General features: G+C 33.3%; 2 protein-coding genes across 2 annotated transcripts; one reads left to right on the top strand and one right to left on the bottom strand.

The window, feature by feature from the left end:
• Window positions 1–2,185: 2,185 nt before the first annotated feature.
• On the top strand, window positions 2,186–2,920 carry LOC142620738 (uncharacterized). The gene has a single exon (XM_075794061.1). It carries the CDS (start codon window positions 2,186–2,188, stop codon window positions 2,918–2,920), a length of 735 nt encoding a protein of 244 aa, XP_075650176.1.
• A 273-nt stretch (window positions 2,921–3,193) lies between these two features.
• On the bottom strand, window positions 3,194–12,534 carry LOC142618262 (fimbrin-2). The gene is made up of 14 exons (XM_075791170.1): window positions 12,164–12,534; window positions 11,831–12,007; window positions 10,823–11,064; window positions 10,554–10,725; window positions 9,509–9,547; window positions 9,227–9,295; window positions 9,003–9,119; window positions 7,814–8,025; window positions 7,319–7,474; window positions 6,776–6,975; window positions 6,400–6,557; window positions 5,664–5,760; window positions 4,430–4,521; window positions 3,194–3,714 (listed from the first exon to the last, which is right to left on the bottom strand). The coding sequence occupies exons 1-14, from the start codon at window positions 12,248–12,250 to the stop codon at window positions 3,529–3,531; spliced, it is 2,004 nt and encodes a 667-aa protein (XP_075647285.1). The 5' UTR covers window positions 12,251–12,534; the 3' UTR covers window positions 3,194–3,528.
• Window positions 12,535–14,658: the final 2,124 nt, after the last annotated feature.

The following is a 14,658-nucleotide window of genomic DNA, read 5'->3' as shown; positions in this document are numbered from 1 at the left end:
GACTTACTTAAGGTGTGCATGTATGAGAGAGTTTATCAAGTATGTATGTAATGAACTTATTAATTTAAATATTATTTCTCTTGTGCTATATCTGACCTTTCCCCCCTCATGTTACGTTATATCTAATTTACCCTATTTTGTTTTGTTTTCCCCAAAATTATGGTGGTGAGGGAGATTTAATTGAGATGGATGTGATTGTGCGAGCAAAATAAGTTCACCCGGGTAAATATTGGGTACTCTCAGAGTACCATAAATGCGTACTCCCTTCTCGCACATAACTGTGAGTCCCACTAATTAAATTGATAGTGGAATCCACAATTCATGTAGAAGAGAAGAGTACGCATTTATGGTATTCCTAGAGTATATAATAATTTTCCAATTCACCCAATAAGAATTTGGAGCATAGAAATGAATACACTGAAACAGTGATGCATGTGTTGTGGGAATGTCCAAATCTACAATGGGTAATGGTAAGAGGAAGGCTACAGACATGCACTGCAGCCTTTCCATTATCAAGAGACTTTCCATTTTAGATTGATTGCCAAAAAGAAAAATAATGCCTATTTTATATTTTGTGTCAAGTAGTATTAATTTTATTTTAAAACTAGCCTTCTCATGTTGTGTGTGCTAAAATGGTCTCTCTCTTTTTTTCTAAAGGAAAACTTTCTATTCATTATAATTTGAGGTTGATGCATTTTTTAATCACAAAAATACCTAAGAGAGTGAAACGATTTATTCAACGTTCATTGCAAAAAATAAACATGAGCATCTTATCCAAAAAAAAAAAAAGGAAAAAAATATGAACCTTCACAAAAATTGAACCAACCAGATTTCTTTAAATGACGAAGGAATGAGGATTGACTGGCTATACACGGCATAACATATAGACTAATTAATAAGGACAAAAGCTATTCTTCTTATGCTTCTTATGGATATGGAATGGCTATATGCTTCTTTACCTCTAGAGCTTTGATTTTTTTTTTCCCCTTTCTTTTTGTTTTGGCTACCTTTTTTTTTTTTTTTAATAAAAGTTTTGGCTACCTTTTGATTTTGATAGTCACTTTGCTTAAGCAGTTTAGTTGTAGGACCATGTTTCCAAAAAGAATAATGGTGATGCTAGGTTATTGGTGAAAATTTTAGGTTCTTCCCCCCTCCTCCCTCGCCTCTCCAATAAAAAGATTAAAAAAAGAAGGATTCCTAAAAAGAAAGTGAAGATTTCTAATGATAGAGATTTATGTAATAGCCATCAATTGAGGCTACTACACGTACACGATTTCTAATGATAGAGATTTATGTAATTTATTTTCCATTTAGTAATTGAATGTTTCATATCAAATATATGAGATTGGAATCCTAATATGCAACATTCATTTAGAAATAAATTACAATATTTAGTTTTCATGTTAAACTATAATGAAATGATGATTGTTATAAATAAACAAATATTAAATAATAATTCATACTCGATAGATTTTCAGTGCACGGGTTAGTAACTAGTATGTTCAAGCGTTAAGTTTCAAAGTTGTATAAAAAACACGATAGTCCAAGGCAATTGCACTAGAGAGAGGAGGCTACCAAATTTGGGTTAGTCTTCTCAATGCATGCTCTGTTCCTGCCATTCCATACAAACGTCCATGATTATTTCATGTAAAATAGTTCTGAGTCTCGTAAGAGGCAATTGAATCTTTCATAAATTTTCTTACACTTATGCAGATTTTTCCAAAAGTTACAAGGAATAATATTTGATATGTACAAAGTACCCTTTGAATCAACCTACTCCCTCCCTACATAAAATATTCCTGAATGGTGTTTGTTACAGGTTAAATTAGAACTCTTCTTCCTGCCAAGTTCAGACGTCTCTATACACACTTTTTATTTTTATTTTTCTAATTCAATTCAAATCAACTATGATGTAGCACAGAAGAGAAGATCAAAGAGTTGCGATAGGATTTACAATCCTAGTAGTAATAGACAACCAAAAAAATAAAAACACTAGTCCAACTCGACAAAGAGATTGTAAACCGACTTATCTCTGAACCGACTTCTCTTTCTATATATTAGCACGTACAAACCTGAAACCCATCATAAAGAAAAATAGTGTTCTGTTATTAGTAGGACGATCAATCTCTTGTGTGTAAAAGAAGCAATACAAAAGCACAAAAACACCGAGGCTCTAGCAGCATCCATGGCCAAGAAGAAAGCACCCATGGAGATTAGCGTTAAGATGGACAAGAAAATCTGGCACACATACGTAGTTAACATTGGTGAAGAATTCGTGATAAACACCACATGGGTTGTTCAGGATGAGGAACATCTCAGTTTCTGTATAGGCGAGATACGAGAAATATATGGCAAGAAAAAGAATCTTGTTGTTGGCCTGTGTGCTGATACCAGCCACCGCTATGGAGGAGGTCTCTACAACTACAACAGGAAGGCGAAAGATGATCCATTTCAATTGTTGCAGCTATGCGTTGGGAGTCACTGCATTCTTTATAATCTTGATGATGTTAATTATTCCAGACGCAGTTTCATGACCAATATCAAGCACAAAGTTCTGAAGGGCTTTCTTTATGATAAATACACCACTGTGGTTGGTGTTGGGATCAAAGAGGTGGCAGAGAAGCTCGAAAGAGAGACGGGTGTGATCATAAAGAATCCGGTGGAGCTTCGAAAATTGGCTGAAGCGGAAAAGAGTTTGAAGGGAAAGAATGTCACTGGGTCCAAATTAGCAGATTTAGCCAAACTGGTATTGGGTGAACACATGCAGTTTGTAAAGCCGAAGAAGACGACATGGTGGAGCGATGAAGATGATGCGTATTGGGATCCTCTGCTTTCAAAGGATCTAATTATGTATGCTACTGTTGAAGCTTTCCTTGCCTATGAGATTGGATCCAAGTTGTTGAGATGTTCCTATAGGTAGCGGCGGTCTTTTAATTAGTTCAGGATTCTAGTAGTAATGCATGTAATGCGATGAGCATGTAAGGAGTTAAGAGACATTGAAGGTTTTGTGTCCTCTTTTATGAGATTTTATCATTTGTGAGATTTCATCATTTGTATTGCTAAAAATATATGTTCTGTTTTGTTATGAACCCATAATACTTATCACATCCCAAATTATAATGGATATGCAAATTAACTTTTTATCAAAAAAATAGATGAGCTTTGGAGCAAGCGCATCTACCAAAAGTGTCCATAGTTAATACCATCATACATATCAGTATTCATTTAATTAAAGAAAAACTATTCACATCAGCAGCTAGTTTTGCAATATGTGGTTAGCAAGCCGCCCAAATAGTAAGATTTTTGGGATTTTTGAGCGGCTCCCACACCCAAAAGAACAAAAAAAAAATCCTTTTCTACAGTACTTCCAATAAATAAACAAACAGCAAAATGCATCTAAAGGCATTCTAAATCGCTCATACTATTACATTGTCATTCACTAATCTTTTCAATCAAATGTAACAAAAAGATAACGGAGGGGGAAGTAATTCAAAACTTCAGCAAAAAGTTTTTTCAGTCATCACATATTTACATATTCCCATTCTCCTCTATTGATGATTCCGAAGCAGAATCATCTATTGTGGAATTTGAGATTGTCTCTGATTGGCTTCCACTTTCACTATCTGAAGTTCCAGATGGCCTTTCTTCCACTGGTTGTTTTAAGAACCAATACATAATACTTGCCGTTAATGTAAGGATCATCTTTTGATTCACCTGAAAAAAGCTCCACCATGTTATTATTATTATTATCATTACATATTTACCTAAAACTAGGAGGTGCCAACTGAGTTGTCATTAGCATTAAGTTAAATCACAAAACTAGGATAAAATGAGAGAAAGAAAAGCCAAGTTGCACATCAAAGACTTTATGACTGCTTAGTGTTTTCACAGTTTTTGGACTTAAAAAAGCCTGCCAACCCCTCAATGGAGTGAGTGAATGGGGGAATACATAACCCTGGTTTAAACCTCAGAAACTATTACTTCCCTCAAGTGGGAAGGTAACTGTGATAACATCCCACAAATGAATCAAAGAGTGGATAGCTGTAAAACACCTCCCGTGAAATATCAACTGTTAAGAGGGTGATGATAAATATCTGTCTGGTGTTCCATGTGACAGTATGTGTGTTTGTGTGAAATCAGCATTGATAAAGTAGATACAAATGCACACTGAGCTGCCATATGTAACAGCATGCCCCAATTTGATTGCTTGGTAAAACATAAGGGTGTGGTTCTATTTCCATGATATATCCAACCCCAGAGTCCAGAAAAGAAGAATCCAATCTGAGGCCTATCCTGCCGAACTTCTATTATATATATGATGATGATGATGATGATGATGATGATGCCTATTAGGCTGTAATGACATGTCTAATACATGCATACGAAGTACATGAACAAAATAAACTCATGTACATGATTCCAAAAGTACCTCAGTTATGTCTTCAGGAAGCAAAAATATCGAACATCCAAGCTTCCTTGCAATACTAATGATGTATGTGGCGTTCATCTTTTTCTCTTCATCTGCATGTAAGCCCATTGTTTGGAAAGAAATGATTAGTAAAAAATATGAGACATTCAGCCAAAAAAAAAAAAGTTAGCAGTAAGACACAAAATTCAAATTTGCATCATCCCAAGCAGGTAATAAGGTATATATTGAAGATGCATAGTGAGGAAGGTAATGAGACCATGGAGAAATCTCCGTGGTCTGATTATATAACAATTTCTTGTTTTTTAATAAGAGCTATAGCTCAAGTATATGGATGATAATATAACATCACAAACCATCATCCTCATCTGTATGCTTTCAAATATTATATAAACAAAAATGAGACAAAGAAGCAGGTTGAAGAAAAACTCATTAGTAGGAACTCAAATGGCAAACTCTTAGTTCTGAACGGCACTTTCAATCATGGCAAGACATGCCTCTCAAACTATCAAGCAATGAACGCTTAACACCATGAACCATAAATTGTTGCATATTCACACAAATTTTGATAATATATAAAAATGTATGAAGCAGATTGAATAATGTATTTAAATTCTTGAATAATAAAATTTTTGCATTATATCCCCAATTTTTGTACCCACTAAAAAGAACACATGAAATATGGATTATGACAGCGATAATATTATTAAAGAAAAACCTAGAATAATGATAATTAACGTTTGATTAAATTCGGAATACTATTGTCTTCATTTCATTTATACCTGAAACAATTATAATGCACATTGTTCTTTAAGAAAATTTCTGCGTGAGCCTGTGGGTGTGACCATAGAAACCCTCATCTTAAAACAGTATATGGTGACTCAATTCAGCAAGTCTTCACCTTCATAGTGTGCTAGTATACCTTAAATCACCGTACAACTTGTATATCAATAATTTAAGATAACTAGATAGTTGATTTAGGATCGTAAAAGAGACGGGAAGAATCTGAAATTGAATTTGTCCCCAGGTTGGGAACAGTTGCATGAATAACGCATGTGAACAGTACATATAATTAATATTGTGGACAAGATAATCAGCCCCCCTAAATGCAAACTCCAATACTTCAACAGAAAAGATCAAATTTCCATGTAACAATGAAAAAATTGTACATAACCACACAGTTCAAGTAAAAGACTAAAAAGAAATTTTGATCATGTAAATTAAAAGGCAGAACTACCTGTTATGCCTTTCGTAACAAGACTCCAATTTACAGCTCGAGGCTGCACAGAGCTAAGCAGCTCAAGGAAAAAAATTCCATCTGACAAGCGTTTATCCTAAAAAATTTGAAATAGTAACAATCAACAAATTAGATTGCTGCCATTCACAAAATAAAAATGTAGTCACTGTCCAATGCTAAAAGAAACCTTAAACCATAACATGAAAAGTTCATTTAAAAGCAATCTTCTGGATAATAATAGGAAAGGATATAAAGTACAGGCCAAGATGGCAAAGTGGCAAACAAATGTCAGTAGAAATGTAAAAATGATACATTATGAATGAGAACATAGTCTAGGAATTCTACACATCGAAATCAGCCAATACCATTTTTTCATATCTTTCATGAAGATTGTTGTTGAATCTATGGCTGATGGAACTCCTTTCAACATTTGATAGGAAAAAAAAATCTCATTTGTAGAACAGTTAATACTGTAATCAAGACCACACAATCTTACCATATTCCAAGTAATCCACAGGAAGTTGGGACCACGAATTTTTAAGTCATCACAATACACATTATAAAACCAGTAATTGCTATCAAACTTCTTACAAGTGGAAGCTTCAGAGAAATTAAAATTTATCATGTCTATTAGAATACCATTTATGAGCCCTGAACTTATCAACACTCAAAAGGCAAAAGGCAATTAATATAGCAAACAATTACATGTAAGGAAAAGAGTTGCACATATGGTTACCTTAAAACTATCCATGCGACTCTGGCTTCCTGAGTTGCTCACTTTGGAGTTAGCCCACTCTAGAATATCAACATCTGTGATTTCCTTCCCATGAGAATGAAATCTCAGGTTCTTTAAAAGTTGGAGGATGTTGCATCGCATTAATTGCCACAAATAGGCTGAAGTGAAATTAACATTCTTTAATTCAGATGACAATTAATCTCCTAAAATCTGATAAAAAATAATACTACTATTAAAAAAAAGTGGTGTCTGTTTTAATCCTGAAAAGTCCTACCAAATGGAAGATAAGAATGATACAGAAAATTCATCACAACAAGTCAAGAAGTTTTAACACCAACATCTAGATTACTGCTAATGAACGTGGCAGACAGCATACCTAATATCAACTTTTTATTTCCCTGCACAATATCATTTCCAGCAACATTAACCAGGGAAAACTTCAATTGTTTCCCAATTTTCACCACCTGGTTACAGTTCTCTACTTTTCTGAAAGGCATTTTTATTGGAGGCTTATTTGCAATCTTCCAATTGACAATCCCTGGCGACACCTTGTCTAGAGTCTCCAAAAGTACCCACCTGCAAATAGCAGCTAACTTCAACTCAAAGAGAAGATACTATAGCAATCACATTTAAATTTGTAAGAACTTCAATATTATTTCCTTCCATTACAAAATTTTCTCAATATCAAAATTCTCTGAAATTTTTCTTCAAAATATTTTCAAAGATTTAACATGATGTTGAATTTTGGAAATATAATGGTATTTTATCAGTAAAATACTGATGTGCAAACACTAGTGTACGTGATTGGAAGCATGAATACATTGAATAAAATTTAGCTTACTTGCATTCAAATGGTTAGGATAAAGAACAATGATAAGAATTTATGATTACAATAGTAAAATTTGAAAATATACTCTACCCATTTCTTAGGTCTTCAAAGACATTGTTGATATATGTTGAATTTCCAAGACTATTCATCCAAAGGCGAAATGCTCTCTCTTCTCTGGACACTAGGGCGTCATCTGGCAAAGTTTCAAGGAAAGATATTTGTTTTGTTTGGGTCGAGAGCCCATTCCTACAGGAAAATATTAACGATGAGTTTCACATCTCACAGTTCCTTACAAACAAGATAAAAAAGATACACAAAATCATCACATTTTATTGACAGACAAAACTGGAAGAAGCAAAAAGAATCATAACAACTAAATGATATAGGGGTAATGTTCACTACCCATTTGGATGGATAAGTTTACTCCAGTGAATTCACACAACTAGAGCATGCATGGTAGATGTTCTGGAAGCAACCATATGCTGAATGCTCTACACTACGAGGTTTAATGTGCTCATATTGCTGGGACTACCAAAATTAACCATTAAAAGTGCAATACATTGCTCAAGAAGGGGTCCATCTCACCTATGCTGAAAAATATGTGCAACAAATGCAAGGTTCAGATTTGGGGAACCTTCCACAATATCTTTTGCAGTCAAGTATCTCTTACAGCCCATCCTATCTGCATGTTCCAGAACTAACTTTGCTCTTTCCAAAGGATTTTTTGCAGCCAATGTAGATTGATGACTGTGCTCTGGTGCAAGTACATTTAAGAGGTGGGCATAAGCTTCTCCATCCTGCAAGTTAAGCATCTTTTACTGTCAAATACCAGTTATATACCAACAACAAATACTAAAACCTTAGCTGTAAATTTTATTGTGGCATTACAGAGTCAAATCATTAGTTTTCTTTTTGTTGGTTTCTGTTAAGGAAGGAAAATATCTACCAATTCAATTCTCATGAGTAAATGGAAGCATATAATTTAATAGGGAAATTCACAATATTTGAACGTGAATCTGAAAATAACAGCAACAGCTAGTGGCAATGATCTTTGAACCAAATGCTTTCACCTCCCATAAACAAGGGGTGGAGGGTTTATTAGAATTACGGTTAAATGATTGAATTAACCATTTTCTAACAGATTAAGCTTTTGAGACTACCAGCAATTTATCATAGTATCAAAGCAAGTGTTCATGAATTCAAACCTTGTCTCCACTCTACCTGCCATTTAACAGTTAAAAACTCAAAATTCCTAATCAGGGTTAGGTCACAGACAACAAGAACAACAAGAACAACAAAAGTATGAAGAAGAAGAAACAGCAACAGCTAATACCTTACTATTCTGTTTGTTTTAAAATACAAAATGAAAGAAAGAATGAAATGATGTTCTGTATGACTCATGTTATTTAGTTTGTAATCTATTACATGAGACCATAATGATTCAACATAAATAAATACCTTCAACCAAATGGTCTCAAAATTTAAAGTTGTATAACTTCCTCATTTTCATTCTTATAGGAATCTTGGATTTCTTCAATTACAGTTAAAATGACAAGATATTATTAATTTGATTTACAGTCATAGAAGATATATAAAAATGCCTAAAAGAGCTCAATTCTCAACTTCGAGCTACATATACGCCATTTACAAGAAATATTAACCAAAATTTTATCAGAGACCAATACTTGACAAACATGACTAAAATAACTATTTAGCTGTAAAAGAGAAACAAATAAAAAACAGTCTGTTTAAACTCCTGCTTTAGCTCATCTACCTTTATGTCAGACGAGAAGTTTGTGACAATCTTCTTGTATCCAGCTTTCTTCAATTGAAAATTCATCCACCTCAATAAGATCTTCTCTGGTGGTAGACTCATCAACTCTTCCACATCCTGTTGGTTTTAAATATAAAAAGATAATCAATTAGGAATTTATTGATGTAAAGCCCTGTTCAATAATTGTAATACAGCCAGAACTTCTAATGAAAGAACACATTTACCTTACTATCATCTACCAACTCCACCAACTGAGGTGTCTTCTTTAGGTTGAGGTCTGCTAGTAATTGTATCTATTATTGAAGAACCATTGGAGAGTCAATTTTATTTTAAACACAACTAGTATGAATGCTAAAGACTAAACATGTTTTATCAATTCAATGGATGCATAACCTTAAAGGCTTTCACTAGATGCCCATAGTTTACTTTATGTCCATAAAACATTACGAATTTGAAATTCATCATTTGTAAAGTTAAAATTAAGTGCATAACCATGAGATTCTTACCTTAATGATCTGAGAGATCACTCCAAGCACAAGATGACGCTGAAAACAATACAAAGAGGAAATTATTCATACTGACAAGCAGAGTATTTAAAATTATGGATTACTTTTTCTTTTTATTAAAAAAAAACATGTTATAAGTGATTGAAACTCAGTATAATTCATCCAGCAGAAGGAATACATAGAATAAAAGATGCAAAAGCTGGCAAAGAATTTAAAATATTTAATAAACCAATTTAGATAGGATTGGTTTCTGGTTTAAACTGCTGGATTAGGAGGGTAGGTTCTTATTAATAGATGATAAATGGGGTAGATTTTTCTCAAGGTCTTCAGTTAGTCCAGTTAGGATAGTTTCAAAATTACCAAACAAACCCATTGAATAGTATGACTACAGATATCATGCACACTTTAAATTTGTCATCCAACCAAAACCATTTATCCACATAAATCCAAATGTTCCCATCTCCCAATCATTTAGGGAGGAAACAAATCATATTCCGATGACAAGGAATGGAACCAACGATTAAAAGAAGGATAGAGAGAAATGCCTAAAATATATACTTGCATATGTATTTCACATGCAAAGATAAGTATTTAAAACAGGACTGGAATATAAGATATCTTGAAAAGCCTTGCAATTAGGACTAAATAAAATCCCGAATACTTTGAACTGGAATAGCACCAATAAAGCAGGTTTGTAAGAGAACTTTGCAGCGTATACTATGGTCAAAATAGCCCTGCATTTGAACAAAAAGGCTGCTTGAATTCCCCTCTTTGGTTAAGTTGTAATGGATGAGCTTTACCCTGTCCCTTGTAGGCCTCTAAGTTCAAAGACTACATGCTGGTTTACAAGACTCACTAGACAAGAAAATCAAATGTAGTATGAGCTTTCAATGTTGGCACCAAATCAATATTAACTATTTTAAGCACCAGGACATACTCTTAATTTAAGGTAACTAAAGGTTTCTAAATTTAAATATTGTAGCATGGCAACTAAGATGACCAGCTGATATAGTAAAGGATCAGAACACATTTCATGTTTGCATACCCTTCCTTCAATAAAGTCCTGAGTCCCTATATTGACAACGGTACATCCGATGGCCTTAGCAGAGTTGAGGCAGAGTGTATGATTCTCATTCCTTTCCCATGGATTGAGCACTCTCTTCGTGTTAACAGCACGGTCATCAATAGTTCCCGGAACTGCCACATTAATTAACTTACTGCATCAAAGAAAAATAATGCTTTTCTGAATATGAATTTCAAAAAGACTAATCGTAAAAACTTAATGAAAGAACAAGAGGATCAACAAGTTATCACCAGAGAAGAACTCCATCTTTTGCAATCTCGAAGAGATCATTAGTTGAAGGATCAATAGGAAGGTATTGCTTTAAAAACTGATCTTCTGCAAGGTAATTATTGATGTGCGCAACATAAGAGGCCTTCTCGGATTGGCTAATTGTGTGAAGCAATGTTGTGGTGGCAGCCTTTAGGAATGCAGATGAGTTCTTAGTATTACTTCCAGTTCTAGCACTAGCATGGGCTTGGAGTTTCAAATATACCTGCCATCAATTTTGAAATTACATTATGCTTTTGTAAGTCATAAATTCTTCATCTTCAAATTTAAAGCCATCAAAGTACAGTTCAATCCCAAATACTAATAATCTCACTCTGTCTAATAACAAAGAAGAACTTATTAAACTCCAAAAAAAAAAAAACCTATGGTTGATTCTTATCATTTTTTATTCCTTTTTAACTTATGCAAAATTGAAAAGTTAAAATATATCTGCCAACAATTTGAAGTTGCAAAGAAAAACTCATTAAAATCCCCCCCCAAAAAAAAAAACTTATCCTTGATTCATTTGCTTTTTTATTTTTTAATTCCTGAAAATTTTGAAAAAAGTTCCATAGAAAAAACGAATCAGACGATAGAAAAAGTGGAAGTAAAATCTTGATTTTCTTTATTTATTTTTTAAAATTTAACTTAACTCTGTTGGCAACCAAACAGAGCACAAATCAAAAAGCTAACGAGATTCAAATTATCTTAGGCTTTCTAACAACCAAAACAGAGAATTCATCAACTTTAACATAAGATTCTTTTAAACAAACAAACAAAAAAATTATAAAAATTTCAAAAATCATAAAACAAAAATATAAGATCTTCAATATTTGTGTGTCCAAGGTTACTAGTAACTAACTGACTTAGTTACCACAGCATGAAAAACGCTAATCACATCTGTACTATATTCAGAAGAAGAAGAAAAAAAAAGACTAGTTTAAAGACTCAAATCCAATCCACACAATTCGGGGGTTTGACAAGACACTGACTCTAAGAAAAAGCTCGAAGTCGACATCGTCGTGGTCATGATGATCAGGATAGAAATCATGGATGAACGAAGCTCTCTCTTCTTCAGTGAGATTCTCTCCAACCACTTTCAAACGAGACATCTTCGACGCCAGCTCTCCCAGTGTCACTCTCCCACTCTCTCTCCTCATGCTCATAAACTGCATCATCACCACAACACACAATAAAAACAAACACACACAAATTCATGAAACTCGTAGTTCAACTGGCACTTCGTGGTGTTTTTAACGAAGATGTACAGATTCAAATATAATGATGAAAAAAAGAAAAAAAAGAAAAAAGACCCATATACGTACGTGAGTTTTTAAGCTGCGGAGTTCAACTTGAGTGAACTGGTTCTGAAGCCATGGATCTGAAACCAGAATGCCTACATAACCAGACATTTCTCTCTGTTTTTTTTGGTTTGAATGAGAATTCGATCCTTCTTTGGTTTGGTTTAAACTTTAAAGTAGTTGAGTTGGGTAGTACGAAGGAAGTGAGAGAAGAAGGCACACCAGTTGGGACGGTGTAGAGCTGTCAGAGTCCAAAGTTGTTTTCCGTGTGTTTTTTGGAGAGAGAGAGAGAGAGAGAGTGAATTCAAATTATGGCAACCATGTCCCTCTTTTTTATCTTTCTCTCTCTAGAACACATCTCTCTCTCTTTGTGTTGTGTTGTGTTGTGTTGATTCTTCTATCTATTAAACACTTGAAGGATGGGGGCCATGCTGTCAGTTTATTTTTTGAATTTCATCATTTGGACTAATTTGTCCCTAATCTCTCTGATTTGCCACACCAATTGTCATCATTTGCACTTGAGCAACTACCCCTTTTTTTATTATAAACTTTTTAAGTACTATTATTATTATTGTTTGTGTCCATTAAGCAAATGATGATGTAAAATCTTTTTACTCGACCTAAAAGGGATTGACTTAAATAGTAATAGTAATAATAGAAGGGTTAGTTGCATCTATTCATTTATCTATGGGGTACACCTCTAAATTATTAAATTTCATAATTAACGATATAAATTTTAGAATATTCTTAAATGTCTACCTAACATCTTAAAAGGTTTTTGTAATAAAATAAACGCAATACACATTTCTTTACAATTGATTTTTATTATCCATTTCAAGATTTTTATTTCTCAATAGTCCTTGAACCAAGGATTATTCCATAGTGTCTAACTCTAGAGACTACTCAAATTATTCAATGAGTTTGGTAAGAAAAAGTAAGAGAATTGAAAAGGAAAAGAATAAAAAAAATGTTAGTTTTCACACGTGTGTTTAAGTGAGAGGATGAAAAATTGAAATAATAGAGAACATAATTCAATAAATTTACTATTATACCCTATTAGATCAAGAGAGGGTAAAAAACATTTTAATTAAAAGGGGCAAAATAGTTAGTGTCATATGCATTTTCTCCAACATTTTTCCTCCGAATTTAGAAATGTGGTTTTTGGTGAGCTCAAGTGAAAACTCAATCTCATTTCCATCCTCCCTCATTTCCACCACGCCAAATATTGGAAAATTCTAATATTTCCATCTTTCATTTTCATCACGCTCTTCCACCCAACCAAACTGACTCTTAACTCTAAACAAATAAGCTAGTTTTAGCACCAAAAAAATTTTCTTAATTGCTTAAAGCCATTGTTTTTAACATATAAAGCTATTAGAAAATAGAGTAGGTTGAATGAGCAGCTAGAGTTGTTCTTAAATAAAATGAAGGGAAGCATGATATTATAGACTAATTGTATGTTTTAAAAAGAGGTGAATTTTGTAGGGTGTTTCAGTAATTGGAAGAAAAGAAGGATGATTTGGCCATCCTCCAACTTGGTGTGGCCCAGTGAATGAAAGTAAGGTTGCTTTTAAAAAGTAGAGATGATAACAAAACGGTCGACTCTTGAGTCTTGCGTCTTGACGTTTCCTAAAACTTTTGAATGAACAATTTAAACTACCGATTTGAACTCTGAACAGTGGCAACTGGCAACCACTGATAATATTTTATTTTTAGCCTTTGATTACTAGCTGCCCTTCTTCGATTACAGTTAAGAGCAATTGGAGCAGTGGAGCTAAATAGCTATTTTAGCTCTATTCAAACACAAAAAATCCTCCTGTAGCAGTAGAAATAAAGCAAAAAAATTTAGCTAAAGTGCTACCGTGCTCATGTATCAATACATGAGCACTGTAGCTGAGAGTTATAAAAAAAATATTTTTTATTCACCTTTCCAATTAAATTGTGGTTGAATATTTTTTGGGTAGTGAGATATATTATTTTATTGTAATAGATATATTATTTTATTATGATGTTTATATTATTTTATTGTGTTGAAAGCTAAAATAGCTCTACTGCTGCAGCATGTTTTGTAAAATGAGTAGGTAAATAGATAAAGTAACTTTTTGTGGAGCTAAATTGCTAAAATTTTAGTTCCACTGCTGTGGATGCTCTAAGGGATAAGGTTCTTAAATTCTATGTTTATACATCATCCAGGTACTGTCAAGACTACCGTAGTTGTAATCTAATTGTGTAATATATTATAAACCCGGTTTAAAATATTATTCTTACTATTTTCATGTGTGTTCTAATAAGTATTACTGTTTACTCAAAAAAAGTAATGTCGATTGTTTTAAAAAAAAAAAAACTATTGTCATGCCAAAAGCCATGTAACTCAACTAAAACCTAACAATATATTTTCCTCAAAAAGATAAAAGAGCCTTATAGCATATCCAATTAAGACATTTAAGATTCAAATTTCATTTTTCCCAACTATTAAATTATCAAAGAAAAATCCTATAACCCTTTGCATAATGGACATA

This window comes from Castanea sativa, chromosome 12 (assembly GCF_040712315.1).
Source record: "Castanea sativa cultivar Marrone di Chiusa Pesio chromosome 12, ASM4071231v1".
In the NCBI taxonomy this organism is placed as follows: domain Eukaryota; kingdom Viridiplantae; phylum Streptophyta; class Magnoliopsida; order Fagales; family Fagaceae; genus Castanea; species Castanea sativa.
Note: the sequence above shows the minus strand (reverse complement) of the source record. Positions and strands in the feature narration are given on the sequence as shown.

Coding starts and splice junctions, on each gene's coding strand:
- LOC142620738 (XM_075794061.1), top strand. CDS start 2,186: ATGGCCAAGAAGAAAGCACCCATGGAGATTAGCGTTAAGATGGACAAG.
- LOC142618262 (XM_075791170.1), bottom strand. CDS start 12,250: ATGTCTGGTTATGTAGGCATTCTGGTTTCAGATCCATGGCTTCAGAAC. Junction 10,726..10,822: donor AAAGATGGAGTTCTTCTCTG/GTGATAACTTGT, acceptor TCTTTGATGCAG/TAAGTTAATTAATGTGGCAG. Junction 9,296..9,508: donor TGATCTCTCAGATCATTAAG/GTAAGAATCTCA, acceptor CTTCAATAATAG/ATACAATTACTAGCAGACCT.